The sequence below is a fragment of the Fistularia commersonii genome, chromosome 31 (genome assembly GCF_037954325.1).
Source record: "Fistularia commersonii isolate RoL2024-O1a breed Wild chromosome 31, RoL_Fcom_v1.0, whole genome shotgun sequence".
NCBI classification, from domain to species: domain Eukaryota; kingdom Metazoa; phylum Chordata; class Actinopteri; order Syngnathiformes; family Fistulariidae; genus Fistularia; species Fistularia commersonii.
The window spans coordinates 6,436,245-6,460,641 of NC_141314.1; the positions used below are offsets into that span (position 1 = coordinate 6,436,245).

At 46.7% G+C, this 24,397-nt stretch overlaps 3 protein-coding genes across 3 annotated transcripts; all 3 read left to right on the forward strand.

Annotated features, from left to right (window-relative positions):
* The first annotated feature begins 2,173 nt into the window (after positions 1 to 2,173).
* ube2d2 (ubiquitin-conjugating enzyme E2D 2 (UBC4/5 homolog, yeast)) lies at positions 2,174 to 14,045 on the forward strand. Its single transcript, XM_086178739.1, has 7 exons — positions 2,174 to 2,415; positions 4,015 to 4,078; positions 11,168 to 11,199; positions 11,316 to 11,393; positions 11,558 to 11,663; positions 11,780 to 11,873; positions 13,026 to 14,045. Exons 1-7 carry the CDS (start codon positions 2,392 to 2,394, stop codon positions 13,069 to 13,071), a joined length of 444 nt encoding a protein of 147 aa, XP_086034865.1. The 5' UTR covers positions 2,174 to 2,391; the 3' UTR covers positions 13,072 to 14,045.
* Positions 14,046 to 15,612: 1,567 nt separating this feature from the next.
* Positions 15,613 to 19,218, forward strand: LOC147215730 (CDGSH iron-sulfur domain-containing protein 1). The gene is made up of 3 exons (XM_086178740.1): positions 15,613 to 15,847; positions 17,017 to 17,219; positions 18,337 to 19,218. The coding sequence occupies exons 1-3, from the start codon at positions 15,769 to 15,771 to the stop codon at positions 18,424 to 18,426; spliced, it is 372 nt and encodes a 123-aa protein (XP_086034866.1). The 5' UTR covers positions 15,613 to 15,768; the 3' UTR covers positions 18,427 to 19,218.
* A 1,545-nt stretch (positions 19,219 to 20,763) lies between these two features.
* cxxc5b (CXXC finger protein 5b) lies at positions 20,764 to 23,832 on the forward strand. The gene is made up of 2 exons (XM_086178845.1): positions 20,764 to 21,069; positions 22,098 to 23,832. Exon 2 carries the CDS (start codon positions 22,359 to 22,361, stop codon positions 23,250 to 23,252), a length of 894 nt encoding a protein of 297 aa, XP_086034971.1. The 5' UTR covers positions 20,764 to 21,069; positions 22,098 to 22,358; the 3' UTR covers positions 23,253 to 23,832.
* The last annotated feature ends 565 nt before the right edge of the window (positions 23,833 to 24,397 follow it).

Genomic DNA, 24,397 nt, shown 5'->3' on the forward strand with positions numbered 1-24,397 from the left:
GCACTGTATCATTGAGAGTCCGCCCATCCGTCCCTTGGTCCGGCCACAAGACATACAGCAAAACTGTTGCCGATCAAGAGGGGGAAGAAATGCGTTGTGAAGGTCAGAGGTCGTCTTCATCATCCCTCTATTCCTGCAGACATCCACGTGTATGCAGTGCTTGACGGCAGCCAAACATCTCCAGCCACAGGCATGACCACCACTCAACTCACCACTTATGTGGTTCTAAATGAAAACACACATGCTAACGTTTATTTTGTATTCACCCTCGCCCCAAACACACACACAAGCACACACACGTTTATACTCTTCCCGAATACCTCCATGCAGCCACTATGGCCAACAGCTGTGCTTTGAGCGACCTCTAGTGGCGAGCTGATGTAAGAGCAGCTGCCCTTCACAGCAGGGCCACCAACTCTATTTTAAGCACTTTGAGATTTAATAATTTCTCTGGAAGGAAAAGCTGACACTATCTAGAGTACATATTTATAAATAGTAGCATAATGGTTATTTTTTTTCATTTCACATGAACTCATACATCATTTTAGCCTCGGTAGGAGGTCATTAGTTACGTGCTCTTAGGGTAGTTGCGCAGTGACCAGCAACACTGTTAAGTACGACAGACACACATGTTCTGCAGTAAAATGACAGCGATCACTCAACAGCCATCACCTTCTGCTGTGATGGCAACATAACGTGGTTGCTTCCCATTCTATCCCAAACAAAGACGCTTGAGTCCAAAATAATAACACGTGTAGCCTGACACGTAGCAAATGCTGTTCTCGTTTGCATGCATTTCATTCTCTTTGTGTGCTTTTCATGAGACAAGATGAATAAAGACAACTTGAGAGCCATCCAGTGAAATAATTGGTGAAATCATGTTTTTGTTTTGTTTTTTTTCTAGCGAGTGATAAATAAATCAGCCGTGGATCGGGAAATGCAGGAACGCGCATCTGTTTTAATTTGTTAATAGTATTTGTCACATGAAAGCAGGCTTCCAGAGGTGCAGGTGAGCGGGTAACAGCTGGCAAAGGTCAGATGACGGTGTGTGTCGCCCTTTTCCTGTGGCAACTACAGACAGTGTGCTGGTGTGTGTGTGTGTGTGTGTGTGTGTGTGTGTGTGTGCAGCCGGAAGCAGAGCAACATTTCATCTCCTCCTGGGTTGACCCTTGCTTTAATACCGCAGGGGCAGGGTGGAAAACAAACAAAGCACATAAACACCATCATGTTTCCTTTTAGCAAGGGGGAAGCGATGTGTTTGATTTTTTTTTTATTGCAATGAACTCTTGCAATTGACAGGGCCTGCACCCCGCACGCACACACACACACACACACACACACACACACACACTTGACCTCAAACAGCCTACAAACGTACGCATGATCTCGCGATCACAGCCGCCGCTGTGATGGTATCCCTCCGCGCTGTGAGTGTGTAGTTCGCGGGTCTTTCTCGACACACAGTGAAAACTTCCATTTATTAAGGCAGGGGACGTGCCGGGCCTATTTCACGTCAGGGCGTCCCGCAGCCGCCCGTCCCGCATTCCGCTTCGCAGATACAGAGGGCGGGGGGTTAAGTGAGATATTTTGGCCGACGCAGAACCGGGAGGCCAAATGATGCGAGTGCTGGCCGTGGCCAACGTGCACTGTGAGCCCTTATATGCGCATGTCGGCGGAGGGTTTTTTTTTTTTCTAGCGGTAACGCAGTGGGAGATGCGTTCAACAATGGGGTTTCCGGTGCCTTCAAAATAAAATGAAAGTTAAATTAAAAGCGACGGTGCAGCAAAGAACGGATTCGCGCATCGGTGCTGCGGTCAATAAATCAACACGGTGCAGACTTTTGGTTTAGCAGTCGGATTGTTTTAAATGAAACACTTTGCTCCATGATGTCGCTCATATACTCATGATGAATTAGCTAGCAAAGGGAGGCTGGTTGCGTACCGTTAAAATCGATGTGTGGAGTCATCTGTCACTTAAAATCTCGCATTACAGCATAGTCGATGGTATTTTTATTTGTTTGCTGACAGCGCACACGCTTCCGATGACCTGTGGTTTCCGTAAAGTTGACGTTTTAGTCATATCGTATCAGTGAAGATGCTGTTTTATTGTGAAGGGGCGGAAACAGGAAACGTTGTAGCTGTTGCTGCTGACGGATCATCGGCCGCAGTGATTTGGTAGCCGCTGCAGTAGGAGGAAGGACCGCGGTTCTACCCCTTCTATATTCCCATTTCGACTCGAAATCGTATCGGTGGCTCCTTCTAGTAGCGATCAGTAACTTGAGTGTACTGTAACGGTATTCTATGATAAGTAAATCGTTGAATTATCAACGGACAGTGATATCCATCGCCATTTTAATCGCACGTTTTCCCTGACAGAAGCGCTAGCACAACAATGGCTCTGAAAAGAATTCACAAGGTGAGGAAGTGAACGACGAGGCCCCGAGTTTCGCAGTTGACTTGGAGATTTTGCTCAAGAGCTGACCACCTCAAACCTGACCGCTGGCTTTGTTATTGTGAGATTAAAATCAGGATATATGTTAAGTAACGGGCCGGGGCTTCACCACCCAGCTAACGGTCTCTGGAGCGAGAGACGACAGAGAGCAATGCGCCGCTTTTCTGTGTTCACCAGTGTTGCTTCAAATTGGCCAGCTCCACCGTTGTCACTGAAATAATCATTTGTACTTTCCTGTATGCGCTAATATAACCAGGCCAAACAGACGGCGTGTCATGTCTGAAGGCCAATATTGTGCTTACGAGGATACTAAACGAGCTATGTGTTAACCTTGGCTATTTTGCGGCTAACGTTATCTGACCCGGTAGCTTGCTAACTCGGATAAGCTAAAGGCTCTCTGTGATCGAGCTAGCTAACGTTAAATACACGAACGATGTGACGACTCTCTCTTGTGGGAATGTCTGTTTCTACCACCGGACATCTCCTTCGCACATTTCAGAAAATAACCAACGGTATTTATTTATTATATTTTCAACAGTAACTTGAGGTTGCTTCGCTCGCTCCCAGATTTGACAGTTAGCGCTGTGTTATCCTCTTAGCGGCTAGCGCTAGCTTGATTTTTTTTTTAACTTATTATTTATTTATTTTCACATGCTTGCGTGTGTAGCGCGACATAACCCCGAATCGACATAATAGTTTTGGGGAGCTTTTGAAAACATCCACGAACAGATGTAAGGTCTCGCCTCAATCTCAGCCCCCAGCCCACGGCGTGACAGCGGATGTAATCGCGGCCGGACTGCGGGGTTAAGGCGGCTCGTACATTGTTTTCCTAGCGCACAGGCAGACCCGGATATCGTTATAGAATAAGAGTGTTAGAGTGTGTGTGTTTGTGTGTGTGTGTGTGTGTTTGTGTGTGTGGTAGAAGCTGCTTGTTGTTAAGCGGCATCGCTGCTCCACGACAGGCCCCACGCGTTGTTCACCTTTGATGTCATGTTGCTAGCAGCAGCAGGCGAAGCGCCACGGCTTTGTCATATATTTTTATCACGTCGAGCTTCCCGAATACTTTGTTTTGTCTCCCAAAACCATCCATCTAATGTAAAATTATCCCCTGATAAAATGTGGTTGCTGCCCCCCCCCCCCCCTCGCTTTGCTGCCGCCGAGCCCAAGCAAGCTAGCAGCCGAACCAAGCTAGCGCCGCTGTGCTACATCCCAACAAAAGCTATCTCTCACAGCACAGCACGGCGACGGCCGTCACCAGAGTCCTGCTCCGGCCGCCAGATCTTAGTTTAGCCGTTGACACATGTGCTTTTCGCTCCATCATACCTGCAGAAATAGTACAGGCAACACATGTCGGTGCTACAGTAATATGGGAGTGTGGAATTTGGTTGAAATCGTTGCACCTGCAGGCAGACTCCTTGACAACTGTGAGGGCCCTTTACCTTCCAACCTGGTATAGAAGGCACGGCAAAGATGCAGCTCCACGGGTGTTTGTCATGGGTGATGGTTGATGTTATGCCATGGACTTTGTGCACTGAATGACATGTCGTTTTGTTTAAATCTCAGGAATTGAACGACTTGGCACGTGACCCACCAGCCCAGTGTTCTGCAGGACCAGTAGGAGATGACAGTAAGTTCTCCATCCCGACCACCAGTCCTGGCAGCAACTCACAGTCTGATTGATATTAGGTGTTTTAACAGAAGCTGATGTACACAACGCTCTGCCTGTTATGCAGTGCATTTTATGGTGAAGTTGCAAGCCTGGATTCTGTTATTTGGACAGTGAAAATTCAGTTACCACTATAGAGTTTGGACTTTCACGTGCCAGCTATGATAAATTATAATAAACTTGGGATCTAGTAACAAGGTATCAAAGAGACTTGACCGAGCTCCGTGTTCTCGTGTGACAATGCTAGTTAATAACTAATATTCCGAAACCGCATTGCCAAAATCTACTTGCTTTTTTTTCTGTCAGTGTAATTAGATATTCTCAGCTGGTTAATGTCTTCATGAAATCCCGGATGAATTGGACACATATCCCCTCCCCCAGTCATCTCAGTAAGCACACCTGTGTTATTTAACACAAGCCAGAACAACAATCTCAATATGAAATGCACTGTGATGAAGCAGTCATTTCTCTGTTTTTGTTGTCAGCAAAGCAATTATTGGCTGAGCAGTGGTGCTGGCCGTTTCCCTCTTCTAGAAAGATTCATTAAGTTTTTTCTAATATTCTGCCCATTTCATGGCCAAAATATTTGAAAAATGCTGAAATATTAGACATCACAAGGATGGAGAAAGTCAACAATATCTATGTATTTGAAATAGTAACCTGTCACAGACGTCATCAAAATATAAACCTCCAGTATTTTCAAAAGTGGAATCCATGGTCATGTGTACTTCATGATGTGGTATGGAGCATTTTCTATTATTTATTCCAAAATAAATCTCGAGAGTTCAACCAGGTCAGGTGTTTGTAAAGTTACCTATTCATTTAGTTTGATATCCTCTTGTCCTGAAGAGGGCAATAATATTAAAAATAGAAGCGGTTGTAAGTTACCACTGAAATAGGTTTGGTATTTTATAGGATTGCCAAGGAATGTTCAATACCTTGTGAAACTCAATAAATACACGTGTATTTAAACCGCCCCAAACCAACATTAATACAAATGACACATTACAGATTGCCTGAACTCTTTCGAAACGATGGTGCTAAAGATTTGGCTTGAATGTGTTTAGTCAATGAATGAAGTATATACAAATTAATATGACTGCGCTATTTTTGTACTGAATAAAAAGGATTTGCTCTTTAAAATCCAGATCGTATGTGCTATGGCATTTAGATATATATTGACCTGGAAGAATAAGTATCTTCCATGTGATCCATGTATAACTCATGGCAGTGTGCTCGGCTTGGAAAATGTCCATTAACCATGGCTGAAATGGCCCAATAGTCTCACTTAAACTGATTCTGTGTCAGTCTTATTTAGAAACACAAACAGCACGCTGGAGAAGTCCTGGAGGAACAACCATAAAAACGTGCAAAATGAAAAGCTCAATCAGATTCTTGCCATTACCCTGATTAACAGGGCTGCACAATGAACGAGGTTTTAAATCAGATTGAGATCTGGCCTATTGCCATAATTTTTAAGTGTGAAATATGCCTCAGCTTCACATATGTTATTTTGGATTGACCCCCTGCCAAAATAATGTTTTCAGTGTTTTCCATTTAAAGTTAGAATGATGATGGAAACGCAAAGGTTCCCTCTTATGTTGTAAATCATATCACAGTTGCAGTATCAGTCGGAATAATTGTTATCAGATATCTATGCAAATCAGTGAAGACCCTCTGATGGATATGCAGAAGATAACGAGAGCTGCTGCAGCCCCACCATTGCTTTTTATCAAATCATTGGAGAAAGACACAAAGATATATTTTATACTTTTATACATAGCTGATGATGCGTCATTTGTATCATTGTGGTTATTGTTCAATGCCAATAACTCTAGTTGCATTGTTTTGTTTTTAAATTACTGGTGGAAGGGTCTGGCATGTTAAAGTGGGATATTTTTCCTTGTCCTTGGTAGGTTTTTATCATTAAGGTCTGATGAGTCCTTTCCATTACTTTTTGCATCAGGAACCGTTTAACAAGGAGCTCCTGGCAGCCTGGTGGGAGGCAACAAAGATGACACCAAAATGTAAATTGGGTTTCTGGCTTCAAAGATGAACTCACCTGTTCAAACACCAAGGGAGTTGAAGTGCCATCAGAATATTAGATTTTTTTGTTTTACAGCAAATAAAGAATTTAGTTGGTAATAATTATCAGGCACTTTTGTTTTGGCAACCACTTTAGCCTGACATATGTTTTTAACCTACATGACGATTCGATTCTCTTCATGCATTTGATTGCAACAAATATGTAAACAAGTCGAGTGTGATTTGTGTATTCATATAAAAGCAAAAATATAGTTGAGTCAATACATTTTTCAGGGCTTTCTTTCCTATCTTCAAACCTCTGGTGGTGTAAAAAAAGGATTACCTAAATATTAACAGAGATGTGTTTGCATTATCTGAACGGGACTTGTCACAGTTTTTATTTATTGTGAGTCATGGCTGAACTGTATAGTGAGCAGGGAGGACTCGAGATCACAAGCACACTGTCTGACGTAAATGAGCACAGCGGTTGTAATCATTGACAATTTTTGCAGCCGACATCGGATGACATCATCTCAAATGGATTCTTGATTCTTTTATTACGACCAAACCCTGCCAATCATAATTATTACGTGTAAAGAGGACATTGTTCTGACCCTGGTCGGAGACCAGAATGATTATTGATGAGGGATCAAGTTGCCACGCATTTGTGAACAAGAGGCCTTAACAAGTAGAACCACTTGTATGTAGGGCCAGGAAATAGACAAGCTCTAAGATTTGTCAAATATATTACAATGCTAAGTGTAGCACAGTACAGATTGCTTCCTTTAAATAATGAAAAAAACGTCTTGTTCCTTTCAAAGACAAATCACTTTGCATCACAACAATTACAATACTTGACGTTTGTCATTTTAAAGAAATGCTCAGTATTGAGTTTTGCGTTCTTTTCACACTTGTGGATATTTATGACGTTTTAAAGCAACAACTTATCGGTGAACCAACTTATAAAGTCAACGGCTGCGGTGCTTCATACAGACTTTCTTTAAGTAACCTAGGCACTTGAAGGGCATTGTGATTTCCTGAGGGCGTAAATGTAATATTCAGTGACAAGAATAAAATATGTTTTACAGTAAATAACTGATTAGTGTGGGAATTTTATGGATGTAAGAAGCCAGGGATGTGTTGCAGTGGCTGGAACACAGTGGAGAGGAGGGTGCAAACCACAAGTGGGGAGGAGAAGATACAAGCAAACAAAAGCAGCTGGGAATGTCTAAAATTTTGGGATGACTTGAAATGTGAAAACTCATTGTGGTACTAGTAAAAACTGATTGAGCTGACTGCACCGCCGTCGTATGAAAACACCCAGCCAATGCATTCAGTCCGGAGAAGAGCTGACGTAAGCTGTTAGCCTTAGCATTAAGTCTGAATACGATGGGCAGTTGATATGAAGCGTGCATGCGAATGGTGGTCAAACACACTGATTGTATAGCACATTGTTGGAAAGGTTTGGAGTTTCCAGGTTAGCTGTGAAAACCCATAGTGTGATTCATGGAAAAAGCAACTTTAGTTTACTCGGCTGACAAATACACACAGCTATTGACCAAACCGCAAAACAACCTCAAAAAAGCAAATATTACTTGGATATACTAAATAAGACTCGCTAATGCACTCCCGTTGTATAAATTCTTCCACTAAGAACCAGCATTGTAAATAAATGTACATTGGCCATTAGCCTGGCTAATGCGCATGTATAATTTATGTTCCACGTTGAAGGCTACTGACCCTACTCCCTGCACACAACGGAGTGGAATACACCTGCCGCTGGGGGTTGTCCTGCATTCTTGGATGTTCATAACTCTATTGGATGCAGGCTCTGTGTGTTAGGGGTGTGTCTCAGCCTGCAGAGCATCATAATTTGTGATTTGATTATTTACACTAAGATATAACTTAATTCACTTTAAGTAAACAGTCTGAAGTTAACAATCAGAAGACAAATGCATAACATTTAGCTGAGTAACTGAGTTGAAGCCCGCTGTTTTGGACGTGGTGATCTTTTTCTTCTGTATAGTTCATGTAGTATTTTTGTAAACCGTGATTATTCTACAAAAGAAACAAAGTAGCTGTTTATCTTTTAAGGTCAGGCTGAGTTTTGCTATCTAGTAAAGCAGGAATATTCCCCACCTGATTTCCAAATTAATTGCTGTCATAACCCGAGCTCAAACACTGTGTAATTTGAGTGCACCTGGAGGGGCGTTTGCATCAGACCACCTCCACCACGTTCGGATGTGCTGTGATGGGCTGTTTTGTTAGCCGTGTCAACGCAGCGCAGACCTGGGCCACACCGAGTCCTTGCTGACTCCGCTGGACTTCTCAGTGGAAGCAGAAGTATAGCTCACATGATCACCCAATGTAGAATTTGTTAATTCACACAGCTGGTTGTCAACGGATGTTCCGGGTTCTGCTTGTCTTATCACTCCTGCCCCCCTGCCTGTATCCTTGCAGAAAATGTCAATCCGTAACTTGGCAGAGGAAGCTTCGGGTTCTCGAGTGATTTTGAAAGTGCATTGTCATGTGTCGAGTTTTTTGCTTCAAAAAGCACAACATTATGATTTATATTGGCAAATTCAGTCCATGCTGCCACATCCTGTCCTCCTGACTTCACCATCCCTGTCTTCAATCAGTGTTTGTGTAGCGCTGACTAGGATATTTAACATCAACTTGGCTACCACCTGTTCAGATTGCTGGCTATTGTAATGCAGTCAATCACAGTAAGGAGAACCGTTGTACTTTTCTCAGCTAATTTTGAAATGTCCACTTTTGACTGCACCGGTACGGTGTGTTTGAGATGTTACTGTCACCAGAGACTTTCCAATGCTCCGAAAACTACTGAGGCTGTGAGCCTGCTGTGAAATGTTTATTGTGATTTTGTCAAGGCCTTTCATTATTGTGTGCAACATTTTGTAATTTAGACGTTGTGATACGCAGAAGCACTTCCTCCCTCACTAAATGCAGTTGTTTTCAAGATATTACCAAAACAAACTGAGTAAATTTGCAGAAGGTTACCTAACAACTTGAAAATTAGCTTCAAATTTGTTGGTAATTAGCAAGAAATCATTCAAAGTTGCAGTAAGTATTGAAAAGAGGCCTTTTATACCATGATGATTTTTCTTTTTCCGGTAATGCCCCGACCTCACAGGTTTTTATTAATGATACCTAAAATCGTTTTCTTCATTATCATTGTATACGAGATTTCCATGATCTTAATCAATGAGGCCAGATTTACTTCATCTAGTCATTAAAAGTATTAAGAATGGAAGAAGGAGGTACAACCTCATCCCTCCTATTCCTTTCGCAGCGGTGGAAGCTTTGTGGTTGCTCCGACCACAGAAGCACATCCTCTTTGAGTTATTGTTTGTGTTGCAAATGTTTTAAGTGATTGGAATTGCTCTCGCTTTTCAATCCAGATAATGTTTATCTCCAGAGATAACTCTCACCCATGTTTCCGATGGGTGGCTGCCCTTTGTCACCCTTCGCTTGTGAGCTGCACAGACGGTGTCCATTTTGGGAACCCCGGGTCCACTTAGCCGCCTCGTGCGGACGATGTAGCCCCGTCGGCCCCTGTGCCGAATGTTCAAGTGTCTTGGGGTCTTCTTCAAAATTGAGGGAAAGACGTAGCGTGAGTTCGACAGGTGGATCAGTGATATAGACGCTGCATCAGTCTGTTGTGGTTTGAGAAGGGGGTAAGCATCTGGTTGTACGCCCTGTGGTTGACCCAGAACATGCTAGACAGAGTATATATCCTGTCTGGCCCGGGAACGCCTTGGGGTCCCCCTAGAATGCAGCAGTGGGATCGAGGACACCTGGGATGACCTACTCAGCCCGCTGCCTCTGCAACCTGGATCCGGATAAGCCATGGGACAATGGTGATGGGAGGGAACGGTGTTACTTAACAGGTTTTGTTTTTTTCTCCCCAAAACCAGATATTTTCCAATAAGTGTTTTTTTGAGTGTGGCAATTGTGTTCATTTTTTTTCAAGGGGAGTAGAGGCGGTGTATAGCCGACCGGCCAAATGTCCTAAATCACACAGATGTATATGTTGCCCTATTCCATGTTTGGAAAAAATCTGTTGACAAGATCTTGGCAGTCTATATTTCATACTGCACTGATGTCCTCCAGCAGATGTATGAAGATGTAAAGTGGTGGGAATTTGTCTCAGTAAAGTTACACATGTAATCAGTGTAGGGCAGTAAAGAGGCAACATGTGTGTGTTGTTCCCCGTGCACAAATTCCTCACACTGCTGCTTACCGCGGTTTGCAACTATAAATTACTCGTGTTCATATAGCCCACCCAAACACATCCACCTTTAGGTGAGCAAACACACACCTCTGCCTTTATTCCCCCCTCGTTCGTCTTATTGTTGTTGTAAGCAAACATAGCATGTTAACTGTTCTTATGAAACGCCTTAAGGCAAATGGAGGGCAAGGTTTCTTGTTTTTAACAATTTAAAATACTTTCTGCAGTGCTCATGAGTGCTTATTTCGAAACAGTCTGTTAGCATTAAAAACCAAAACATTGGTTAAAGCATTTACCTGTACAGGGGGTCCTGGGAAAAGCTCAGTCCGACGCCTGACACGGCGTGTGACAAATTGCTCGTGTCAGACCTGAAAACATCTCGACAGTCTCGATCCAGATTTGGCACACGACAGGTGTCGCTTCTCCATCGCTGCGCCCACCCTCCGTTGACTTGCTATGCGCACTGTAAATTTTTCACACCTGCTAGGTCCATAAGAATTTCCAAACTCTTTTCTCTCTCTTAGTGAGTGACTGAGTGTGTGTATATGGTGCTGCAGGAAGTGTTGGTTCAAAAGTAACATTACAGTAACATACAGTTTCACTTTTATGCAGGACTTTAATAGTGTTGTCTATACCAAGCTATTCTGAACATTCAGACAGTTGTATAATGTACCAAACAACCAATATAACTCGAGTGTCTTTTTTTGACAGTGTCCTCGGTTTATGTTGTATAAAGAAGGTTTTCTCAAAGTCCATTCTGGTCTCTGTTTCAGTGTTTCACTGGCAAGCCACAATAATGGGACCTGTAAGTATTCTCTCATTGCATTTTCTTCTTGATAGCTCCTTTTATCTTTCACGTTAATACTCCACTGTGCGGCCGTAATGCAATCATGATTTAATTAATCTTTTTCTGTGCTTCAGAATGACAGTCCTTACCAGAGCGGGGTTTTCTTCTTGACCATACACTTCCCCACAGACTACCCCTTTAAACCACCAAAGGTAAACAAGGCACACACGCACAAGCCTCGACGAGGCGGCAGCAGCCAACAGAACAGCCCGATCCCTGCAAAAGCACGCCGCAGCTTTTGTATCATTCGGTTTCCTGTTTCTCTCAACCATCCCCTTCTCCACCCGCATATCTTCTGCTCTCTGTCTGTATTCAGGTTGCATTTACCACAAGAATCTACCACCCAAATATCAACAGCAACGGCAGCATTTGTCTTGACATCCTGCGATCACAGTGGTCTCCAGCCCTCACCATCTCCAAAGGTACGTCCTCCTACCGTCCTCCAGACAACGGCACAAATAGGCTGAAAACTAACATATCAGATGCAGAGGCCAGTTTCTTCATGAAAGCTTGTGTCCCCCTGCCATGTTCCTTCTAGTTCTCCTGTCAATCTGCTCTCTGCTGTGTGACCCAAACCCGGATGACCCCTTAGTACCCGAGATCGCTCGCATCTACAAGACGGACAGGGAAAAGTACGTCACTTGATGCGCATTGTTTTGCACTTTGTTTGGGTTTGTTGTAATTTCGTCACCGTGCGTCACATCTCACGGGGGGATTGGAGATTGCGGCTTTGTTTTTGGAGAAACAATGCAAATGAGAATGAGCCATGCTGTCGGTGGACGTCAGCTCCGTCTTCCAAAATACCGTCAAGTACGGAACACAGCCGTCAAAAGGAAATCGTAGAGCCGAGGATAGACATCCATTTTGTACACTCGACCCTCGAAATGGTTAGTTGTTTATAACGCAAAACAGTATTAATGATAAAAGAATTAATGCAGTGTTACATTATGCTAAAATCATTATCCTTGCGTTCAGTCTAGTTCATCTACCTTTACCTGTTAATTGTTGCAGAAAGTTGGGTATTGGATTTCTGGTCCCCTCTGCTAGTGTCTAGTAAAATTAAATGCGCAGGTATTCAAACTGTTGTGTCCTCATAATAGCCATAAGAAAGGTAGTGCAATCGTCTTTGGAACCAAACATTTATGGTTGAGTGTTGTTGAGCAAGACACTGAACCCCTAACTGCTCCCCTGGCACAGGTGTACGGCAGCCTACTGCTCACGGTTCATCCATGATGGGTTAATTGCAGAGAACGAATTTCCCCACGAGGGATAAATTATAAATTATTATAAAACAGCCACCTAGCATTAGTACTGTATTTAATTGACTTGCTGACAAGTTGTGCCACAGACCCACAGTCCCGTGTGCCCTAGGACAGTCAGAATAAATGGCATTTCTGAGAAAGAGATACCAATTTCTTTTGCTTGCTATATACAGTATCTTTGCTGAGGCTGTGTTATTTCTGGCCCTGATTGGCCAGCTGCAGTGATTTCTGGCAATTTGCTGCAGTGACAAGAGCTAGGGAGAGGGGAAAAAAAACCCTGACCTGCTGGCTTTGGGCACAAGATTGCAGAACTGGCGAGCTCCCGTGGAGCAGCAACCGTCTGACCTCCGCTGCTGCACCAGGGAGAAAAGTTAAAGTGATGAGGACGTGAGATTAATGGAGGTGGCGGCGTCGCCACTTCTTCCGATCTTTTTCTGAAAAGATGTTACAAATCTGTGTTTCTCGCGTCCAAGCAACTAAATCTCTCTCTCTCTCTCTCTCTCTCTCTCTGCTTGCTTACAGGTACAACAAAATAGCTCGGGAATGGACACAAAAGTATGCAATGTAGTGTTGGAGTAGAATCATGGCCAACCACCTCTATGATATAAAGGTTAGGGGAGCTTCAGACGTAAAGAGAAAACAAACAAAAAAAAACCATACAAACAAATGAAAAGTTTAAAACAAGATCTTGTTGGTTTCCATTGGAGTGCTTTCTTTGAGCCACGCCTCCCCTTCACCAGAGTACCTGTAAAACGCCCTCTGCCCCCCCCCCTCCCCATGTTGGCCCCCAGCTCACCTGCCCTCCCTCCAGTGTACTAATTGCGATGGTTGCTGCCATCTCCCCCTTCTCTTTTTTCACCTCCTCTCACTTGTGAACCTGCCTCCTCCTCCTCCTCCTGTATTCCTTTACATTTTGCCCCGATGTGGGTTGGGCTGCTGCAGTCTTGCCTTCACCCCCCCCCAAACACACACACACACCACCAACAACCACATACACACACAAACACACATATACACACATGCGCACACACACACATGCACGCACATCCCCTCACACATTTAACCTAGACGTCAATCACTAAAAGCATTCCTTAGAGCATCTGTAAATCTTTGAGGGGACCTTTCTTTTTCTATTTCCCGTTCTAGGGGGGGGGGAGGGGGACACTAAGCCGGAGGGATTTTTACGCTCTGCATCCTTTCTTGTTTTGTTGTCCTTATAACTCCCCATCTGTCAAGGTGACAATTCAAGAAAGCAGTTTTCACACGCAAGTCGAAGGGCACTCTGTATTTTATACGATGAATACTTACAAAGAAATCATTGCAGGCTATGTTAAAAAAAAAAAGAAAAAAAAAAAAAAGGTGCACATGGCCTTTATTGGTCTTCTGTCAGATACTATGAACGGACTTGAATTTATCCGCACATTTACCGCTCCTCACTCCCCACCCTCCTTCCCCACCTTACCCGAGTTGACCCCTCTTTACACACACACACACACACACACACACACACACACACACGCAAACAAATATAGATACATGCACGCACAACTAAACCCATGTCACCCTCCCACAACCACCACCTTTTCTTTATTCATAAAGTGGAGGTTCTGGACCAGGTATTTAAGCAATCATTTTTCTTAGTTCAACCTGTGTTTTTATCCCCCCCCCCCATAACTCTAGGTTGCATTTTTTTCTTTTTTTCTTTTTTTTTTTTTTGGCTATTATTAAATTAGAAGCTAACATCTTAAATGGCTATGGGACTGGCTTGGGCTCTGGGTGCGAGGAGAACCCACTCTTCTTGCACAAAAACCTCTGTATATTGAATTACCTGAGAGGCTCGTTGAGCTTTGTGTGTTGATTAAACTGTGTAATAAAAAACCTTTGACTCCTGTGTTGACTCATTCTCAGCACCTCTCTTCAGGACCTGCCATATTCACAGGCCAAGATCACATTCTATTATCATAATTTGCAGTTATGAGTATTATAAGGAGGCTGGGAAATCATTCCCTGTCAGACCGCCTTATTATTAGGCGTTTTAAAAATGAAAAAGCTGTTAAATACGTCAGGGTCTGCACATTTGTGGACACCTGCAGCTTCTCCGCTGAAGGACAGTTTGTCTCCCTCTAGAGGCCCCTTAGCCAACTAAATATTATTCATGAATGTAAACCGATGGGAAGTCACTGTCAGTAACTACTAATAATAATCCGGGCGCTAAATATGAATTGGCCATTTCTGCAGTGGGTCAAATCCCTGAAACCGGTGTGAAGATGCAACCTGCACAGCGGACCTAAGGGAGCTGCAGCAACAGTACATGGCCAAATACAGCAGTTATTTTATTGTTGTTTTTTTAAGTCTTTCAGTTCAGTGAGAAACTTTTTCATAGGAAACCTGAAGGGGGCACGGGGTCCATATTTAAGGTTAGAATAACTGAACCCCCTCTTAAATAAACCCGAAAGAGCGAAGCCGGAGCCGCATGACGTCATGATCTTGCAAACACACAATGACTCAGTGGCTTAGGAGGTTGATCACTGGCCGACCTTCTCACGTCTGCCGTGGAAACAATTAATTGGATGTGTTAATTATCTGAACATTCTATATTTCATTGCGCGGTGATTTATTCTAGTTTGTTGCTGGGGAGAGAAAAAAAAACGTGCATCTTTCTGGTTGTCACGGGTGACATGTGGCACGCAGGGGGTTGATGAAGCGCTGCTTCCACGGAAGCGGCGGATGTGCGGTGCATTAACGGTCTGCGCGTCGCGTCCCCCCGGCGGGAGGGAGACGTGTACGCGCAGCGCGCGTCCACTCACGTCACAATCCCCGTCGCCCCGAGAGACGAACCCGCGGTCCCGCTTCGAAAATGGCGTTGCGTAAAATGGCCGATCCGCGGCGGAAAAGCCACCGCGCGGCTGTTCACCTTCACGACCGAGCGGAGAGCTCGACCCCCCCGGGGCGGAGGCGCTCCCTCCCCCCGTCCTCTCCTCCCCTCCCCCCCGCTGCTCTCCACCCTCCCTCCCCGCGGGCTGGAGACGCTAAGCCGCTCCGGGCCGCCTCTCTACCCGGCGCCGCGAGGGGCACTGGAGCGTCTCTTCTCGGTTCCCCATTGGCTGACGGCCGCTGACGTCACGGACCGGCCATGAGCGCTGCGGGAGCGGACAGAGTTCAGTTGAGACTCCTCGGCTGACCTTGCTGTTGCTGCTCGCCGCCAGTAAACAACGTCGTGTCCGGGGGGGGGGAAGAAACAAAAAAAAAAGAAAAGAGGAGCGCCATGTCCAGCCCAGCTCTGCCGCAGCTGCCGATGCCTCCATTACCCGAAATACCCAGCGCCGGATTCAGGCTGTCGAAAGGTAACAACAAAACGGGCTGCTAGCTTGCTAATGTCGGCTCTTAGCGTAACGTTTAACATCACCTGCGAGCCGGGTTATCTCATGTCAGTTCTTTACGGGGGTGGTTAACTTTTACACTTCATTTTGCCTTGAAATGGAGCACAGCGGGTTTTCAAGTATATAAATAAACAATCTAATAGTTGAAATTGGTGGCTTTACAGCTTTGCGACTTCAAAGTTATGCTAACCGACCCATGAGTCGAGCTGAGAATCGGACCTCCCCCCTCCGGGTGCCGAACTTTGGAGCCACCCAGTGTGCAACCGTGGTCCTGAGAAGTCCGTGCAGTGGAGCCGGCGGTTCCGCGGCCCCTGCTCCAGGGCAGGATCCGCATCATGTGATCCTCAAAAGACCTGGATTATCCACCGTTTTGCCTCTCTCAATGTCGCTAAAGCACAACTGCGCCTTGTATGGCCCATGTAGCCCTCAAGGTGACAGCCTTGTAAGGACCAATCCACCCCACCCCCACCCCTTGACCTGGTAAACCGTTCCCCCTTTTCAGAGACGAATTCAAAAAGGTCGAAAAACTGCAAGTCATTAGACCCGTGTCTGCTCCTACTTCAGTTAAACGAGTTTCTCTATCTGGTGCATCTCAATTTGACAGACTGGGTTTTTCCTTTCAGGCTTTGCAAATCCTTTTATTTAGCCATGAAGAGAGAGATAATCATCATTCAAAGTGTTTTTATTGTCTCGTGCTCAGTGAGGGAACAATCCAAATTCTGTCTTTGCTGTCCACACCGAACGCCAAACGGTATAATTTAAGTGCAAAATAGATTAATAACAACATGCAATAAAAGCAGTGGAAAGGCAGCATGTGAAAGATGCAGTACTGTGCAGGTAGAGCTGTGTTGTGAATGATTGTGCAAATTAAAGGTGTGCTTGTTGAAATGTATAGAATGAATATGTAAACAGTCAGGCGCAGCTGATCGCTGTCCATGAACGCCTGTCAGCTGTTTCGGAGTGCGAAGGCAGCGAAACCACATTTTAATATGGAAGGCACTAAATGGATGGTCTTGCCGTCAAAGGTTCCCACTTCCAGGAACAGGCAGCTTTTCCGTTCATAGGCTCATTTAACCTTCACATACAAACAGGAACTAAACCAATATGGCGTCTTTACACTTATCTCTTTCCAGAGCATCTGGTGATTGCCGTGCCGGCGGCGGTCGTTGCGGCCGTCGGAGGCTTCCTGGTCGGCCGCTACCTGAGCGGGCGGAGCTGCAAGAGCGGCCAGGTGAACGCGATGATCAGCAAAGACAGCCCCAAGGTGGTGCACTGCTTTGACATGGAGGACATTGGCACCAAGGCCGTGTTCTGTCGCTGCTGGAAGTCAAAGAAAGTAAGTCTGCTCTTATAGTATTTGTTAATGTGAGCATTCACAGCCAAACTTCAGTTGTCTTAATACCTTTAAGTCAGCAAAGAAGTTTCCAGAATAGGCCATCAGAAATCCAAAGAGAGCTGAGGGTTACAACAGGACACACGTCTGTTACAAACTCCTGAGATGTGTTTAGCTTTAATTTGACAGATCATGAGAAAAGAAACATAATGGGATTTAAAAAGAGTATCAGAATATTTTGACCAAATAACGTGATAATGAAGGGTTGACAATAACTTGGTCTCTCAAATTACAGGGATACAGAGATATTACATAAAACATTCATTTAAGACTTATCTAGAAGTTGTCCATGTGAATTTAAACGTCTGAATACAGGGAACTTTGTAATGAGACTTCTTTTCCTCTCAACTCGATCAAAACATGTGTTCCACACTTTGGCCACATGTCCACTGTTGATAAACATTTTAATGCCCTTTGTTAGATTTCCAATGTTTATTATTTATACCGGTGGCGGTTACACTCACATCCTGCCGTAAGAACAACCTACAGTAGCTTAAAAACCCAGCTGACATATTAGCCGTTGGTCTGATCCTCCTGGCCTCGTCCATCACGACTAACCGGGTAACATCTTTGAATCCAAGTTCCACAAAAAAAAAAACGATCAGTACCCGTGTGAGTGGGACAGCACTTTTCCACAAAAGTGTTATTTTCCACGAAAAAAGCAACCGTCTCCATGAAGTCCTTTAGTGCCTCGCGGAAACCCCCAACTGTGACGCCAGAAGTGCAGCACACTTGAAGGTTTCAACCATCTCTATCAGCCGCTGCCGTACAGGATCTCGAGTATTAGCTCAAGTATCACCGCAGGAGCCAATTAACACTCAAACACAGAAAGTGACTTGTTCGGCGGGATTGTGAATTAAAGTGTAGGGCCAGTTTAGCGCGGAGGCCATATTTCATGATTAAGCCTCATTCTGAAATGGACTCAAGTGACACTTGAGATCCTCCCGACTCTTTACTTCCGTAATTTGTCAAGGGGCAGTGCATCAGGAGGGAAAACCCATTGTTTTTACTCATGGGGATTGAAAATGCTTAGTAATGACACCACATACTCTCGTTGCAGTTCCCTTATTGTGACGGCGCACACGCAAAACACAATGAAGAGACCGGCGACAACGTCGGGCCCCTCATCATCAAAAAGAAGGATGCCTAAGACGTCCGATCGGTCCTCCCTCCACCCGCATCTCCGATTCCAGTGTGTCCAGCCTGTTGTCGTGGGAGATCCACTGCGACAATTAGGGCGCGATGAATGGTGAATTTTCTTCTTAGCTGAGAGCAGAGGCTCAGAAAGTGTCGGCAAACACGCCGTGAATTTTGATTTTACGCGGTCGGCGCTCGTCCTCCGCCGAGCAACATGACCTTAAACCAAAAAAGTAATTGGCGGAGAGACGACCGAGTGACTTTCAGCAGCCCAGACATCATCGTGTGAAGCCTGCACAATCTTCTCGGACCATCTTGACAGTAAAAGTTCTGCCAAAAAAAGAAATCTCTTCACCCGGTCGATGCCAGATAAGGCTGTGTAGGCATCACGCCCTCGTGTCTGCAATCACCTGTGTCGCCTTCTTCCCAGACCGCTCGGTGCGTGGAGGCCGGCTCTTTGCCTCCGCCGAGGTCGCGCGTCCGTCTCCGGCACGTTTAACTCCTCACAAACAACCTACATGAATGTCGCGTGTTTCAGAGTTTTGCACCGAGAGCTGCTAAGTTTGGGTCAGGTGTTTGTCTTAACTTCAATAACCCTTCACGATCTTTAACCGGCATCGGCTCTAACCGGTGACCGCGTCTTGTATTTTTTTTCTCTGTTCTATCGACAGCTCGAAGCCACGACTCCGCTTATCAAAGGATATATTTTGCTTTTTAATCACATTTATTTTCTACCGGCCGTGCCGCGTCCAAATCGATGAGTCATCGTCCTGTACATTGTGAATAAACTTGTTGAATGAACTGATTTGCATGACTCATGTGTTTAGGAAACTGTTTGTGGGGGGGAGGCGGCAAACTCTATATCTGTGTGTTAACCGCTGGATCACTTAACCGGCGAGCCGGCGGGCCGAGCAGAGTGTGTATAGATTAGCAAGGAGCAGAATAATGAGTAAACAGCCCTGTGTGCTAACTGCAGTGGGATCTGTGTGTGTGAGAGAGTGTGTGTGTGTGTGGGAGAGGGGAGGAGAGGGGAGGGGGGGTGAGTCCGTGCTGCAGTGTCCACCAGCACCAGTGGCCATTTTAAGACGGCGCAGTTCCGCCGTTGGCCGCTAGAAGGCGCCGCGTTCGCGCCGATCCGTTCCCCCCCTCGGCCAGACGGCGTGTGTGTGCGCGGGCGCGTATCCTGGCGCGCGCGCGCGCGCAGTGTGTCGGGGGCCCCCGCTGCCATAGTGACGCGCGCGCGCGCCTCGCCGGGGCGGGCACGCGCGCGCACGCACGAACGCGTGTGGCTGCGTGCCAGATGCAACCGAGGACTCTCACAAGAGGTGGAGTGGACTCGGCCGCCCCGCGTGAGGAGCCACCTGAGCCCGTCCGCACGGCTCAACACCCCCCCCTCCTCCCCGCAACCCCCCCCGCACAACGTGACCCGCTGCGACAGGAAGGAGGCTAACTCACTAACTAAGTAACGAACAAACCAAGTAACCGTGCTTTGCATCCTGTCCGCCCCCAGCACCACCCCCACCCCCCGGTGGCCCCGGACAGGTGCAAGCACACCCTCGCCGTTCAAACCGGTGTTTGTTTTGGCACTGTTGACGGTGTGACTACTCACTTCCGGTTTGGCCGGTAGTGATATATAAAAAAAAAATAACAGCGCGCCATAATCTCATTTTAACCAATTGAATCAATTTAAGTTTATTTTGAAATAATCGCTTTCGCGTTTTTTATTTATGTCTGTGTGTTTTTTTTTGTTTGTTTGTTTTTTTGTTCTTTGTAAACAACGATGATGAACCCCTCGTGGCAAATGGGAACTCCGGTGCTTGTGGTTTAAAGTAACCTGTGACTGACTGGCCCCGCTCTCGGGGTCTCCCCCCCCCCCCCCGCGCTGTTTTCATTTTATTTATAGAAGAAAACAAAATATTTGGAGTTCACCCGCACCGGGGGTCATTTATTTGCATTGTTTCTGTGTTTACTTTTTTCATCCCGGCAAAAACCTAACGGCTCCCACGTTGGTTTATTAATTAGCAACCGATGCTAATTAGCTTCCGGCTAATAGAGGAGGGGTCTTGAGGACGGACGTTCAACTTTGAGCCCCGTAAAAAGACACTATTCTTATTAAGAGATGTGAAAATGGCGTGTCACCGCCGCGGGGCGAACATCCCTCCCTCTCTCTAGCTCTCTCGCTCCCTCTATTTTTAACCTGTATTTTTAGAATTAAACGCCGGCTCTCGCCGTGGAGCACCGCGGGTGTATGTGTGTTTACCAAGATGCTAAAACAAGCTAACCGCCGCGTATGACAGCTCAAGCTAGCTGCGATGTTGATGTTTAAGCGTGTTCTTTAAATCGCGGCGCCGCGTATGCGTGTGTGTCTCCGTCCGTCCGTGTGTGTGTGTGCTTGTTGACGTGTGCGTGGGTATTACGGGGTCGCTCTGTCCGCGGCTTCGTCTGTCGAGTCCACTTCGCATTTTGAGCGACGCCCCCAAATTCCGTGCAGAGTGTTTGCAGACCCTCCGGGACGGAGAGGTGGAGGAGGACTCGGCTGCTCCGCCGCCTGTGTGCGCCGCTACAACCGCCGCGCCATTAGCCCAGGACTCCGGCGTCCCCCCGCTGACAGCAGCGTCCGAGCGGATTCGGGGGGGAGAGAGGCAGAAAAAGAAAGGTAAGAACGGTTCTTCTCCCACCACCTTCGCTTCTTCTTCTTCTTCTTCTTCTTCTCCTTCTTCTTCTTCTTCTTCTTCCTCTTCTCGCCCCCGATCGCCGTCGCCGTTTTTCTTTTCTTTTTTTTTACCCCCCCCTCTCCGCGGTGGCCGCGCCGTGTCGCAGCGGCCGCTCGGACTCCGCCGCCCGGGCTCCCGCCGTGGCGTCGGCCGCCGTCTTAGGTAACCGCCGTAGAGGTGAACGGGGGTGGTGGTGGTGGTGGTGGCGGTGGTAGTCGCGGTGGGTTAGAAAAATATATATATATAGAAAAAGAAAAACCGTCGAGCGGTTCGTAAAGCTGCACGGGTGTCATGTGAAAACCCTTTATACCCCCGCGGTCGATCGACGGGGTAGTTTTTTTTTTTTCCACGACACACGAAACGTGGACACGGAATTAAACCCTCGCCTTTTTTTCCTCCTTCTTATCCACGGGCGACCCGCATCGTTGCGCACCTCGCTTCCCCTCCGTCGTCGATAGCAGACAAAAGACAAGCCTGTATTTCTTTCCCTTTCCACGGTAGATTATTTGCCTTCTCCCCCTCCCGGAAAGCCTAAGCCTCGGCTGGCACACATAACAGCAGTCGTCAAAATATATTTGAAAAGCGCGCTCCACATTTGACCTGCGCATATGCGCATATCTTTGCATATTGTTGTCGCTCTGTTATTGATTGCATTGATATACCGTGAAATTCTTAAAGGGATACTGCCTCCTGTATGCGGAAATCATTGGCAGGGCATCCGCTTGTGCTCCGGCGGCCTGCCCCTTTTCTCCCCCGGAAGGTTTATTCCTAAAAACATGCACACATATAAAAATACATCCATACATCCATGTGGCCTCTCTCTGTCTCTGTGCGAGCCGTACTCTCCATATTGATTTTCTGACTGCTGGAGGAATACCTCCGTCTCCTGTGTTTACTCTCTCCCTCTGTATTCCTCTCGCCGACATTTCTATTCTTAACCTTCCTCTCTTCATCCCCTATTCATTTCTAGCTCTCCGGGACTCCGAGGCTACTGCAGAGAATGGGAATAGGGACACAGGCCAAGGCTTGCCATTTTGGCTGAAGTAACAGGACAGTTGTCAACCCCGCACCGGCTTCAATCCCCTTTTTTTCTCCCCCCCTCCCCTCCCCTCACCTCTCCTCCCACACACACACACACACACACACACAGACACACACATACACACACACACACGCAGGCACGCACACACTCGCACACAAGGACAGACACCCCCCACACACAGTCACGGCTATGTCCACCGCCGTAGACATTGCAGGCCCTTCCTCCCCAGATCAAGCCCACAGCAGTGCTAAAATCCCCAATGAGCCACTGAGACCCAGCCTTAAGCGCTCCAACCACCCCTACGGCCTCTCTCATTACATCTCCTCCCCTTCCCCAGCCATGGACGTCAAAGGCCTGATCCAGCCCTCCCCGGCCCAGCAGCGGGCAGCCCCGCCCGGGCCCACTAAGCCTCGCCGGGCCCCCTCCTGGCCTGACATGTTTGAGTCACCCAGTGGGCTCCACCTGGCCCACGCTGCGGAGCTGCTGATGCGCGCTGGGCTGCTGGCTCTGACCCCCGCTGCCACGGAGCAGGCCGGCCCAGGTGCTCAGACCAGCCAGCCGGCAAAGAGGGAGGCCGTGGAGGCCAAGGGGGGGAAGGGAGACGGGGAAGGAGGTGGATCCGGGCCTGAGGAGGAGGAAGAGGACTCCCCTGGATGCAGGACAGACTTCCAACCCTTCCTGGGCGCCTGGTTCCCCTTCAGCCCCACTCTGCTCCCCCTGGCGGGCTTTCAGATGGGAGCGGGCCACTGGAGGAGCACGGCCGTGGGAGCGGAGGCCATAGAGGGGCTGGTGGCCGAGGGCTACTCCCCCGGCTCCCTGGGTGGGGGCAGCGGAGGGAGGAGGAAGAGGAAGAGGTGTGGAGAATGCGTACCATGTCGGCGTCAGACGAACTGCGAACAGTGTAGCAGCTGCCGCAATCGCAAGAGGGGACACCAGATCTGTAAATACAGGAAGTGCGAGGAGCTGAAGAGGAAGCCCGGAGGTCCTGGGTTTGAGAACAGAGTGTCCGCGTTTGACCTGAGAGGGTCCGACTTTACTTTGGGCCTGGCACAGGAGCGCAGCAACGGAGCCTTGGACGGATAGTAATGTTTGCAGCGGCGGCAGCATTTGTCAGAGGATCCTGGTTGGATGATTGTTGAGGAGCTGCAGTGTAAAAACACACGGGACACCCATGTTACATGCCGGTTCAGAGATCAGTAGATCTTGTGTTTAGCGCAGAGCTGCAGCTCTGTTTAAGAATGTTCACACTCGTTCCCATCCTTTCTTTTGACAATCAGTGAATAGGAGAGGAGAGCAAGAAGGATACCAATGTGTCACTAATTAGCTGATGACAAAAATGCTGTAAATATACTGTAAATACCTGGAAAACATTATGTCTTTTTTTACATCCCTTTCCAATTTGGATGTATTGTGTTTCAGCAGTTGAAAAAAAAAACAAAACAAACAAACAAACGAGAAAAAAAAAAAACAGGAGCCAAATGTTTTTTTTTTTTTGTTTGTTTTTGTTTTTTCTTTTTCTGATGGGGAGTTTTTGATTCTGTCGTTCTGACGTCACTGCATCAGTAAGAAATGAATGAGTTCAGCTTAGTCTAAATTATTTCATGTGCAACTCGTACTGTATAGCTCTGTTTGCTCTTTTGAAATAAAAGAAATTGGCCATGTGCACTCGTCTACCGGCTGCTTTTCTACCGCACGCGTGTGTGTCCGTGTTTAATTGGGTGTAGGTACGTGTGTGTTTTTGCCACCATGTTGCTACTTTGTGAACGCGCAAACACGTGTATTGGTGTGTTTGCGCGTGTGTGTACGTACGCGAGCGTGTGTGTGTGTGTTTGTGTGTGTGATGTTGTGTTGCTTATGACTCACCTAATGGTGTGGCTGAGAGCCTTATCGCAACCTCGCAGACACACACACAAACACACCTCCACGCTGTTTGGCATGTCCAGCGCGTGTGCTCCAACACACCTAAACCTAACACATGCGCTCGCGCGTGCACACAAAAACTCACGCGATTTCCTTTCTTTTTTTTTTTCCCAAAAATTATTTATTTTTTATTCACAAGTATAGATCATAAGCGCACGCATAATGAAAGCAAACGCGGAGCCAGCTGGACCACGGCTACAGAGTGGGTTTTTGCTTGTTGCCGTAACGATGGCTGATGTGATAAGACCTTCTTCCTCGGCGCCACACTCCAGGGGACCTCAGGGAAGACGTAACCATGGCAACGGCTG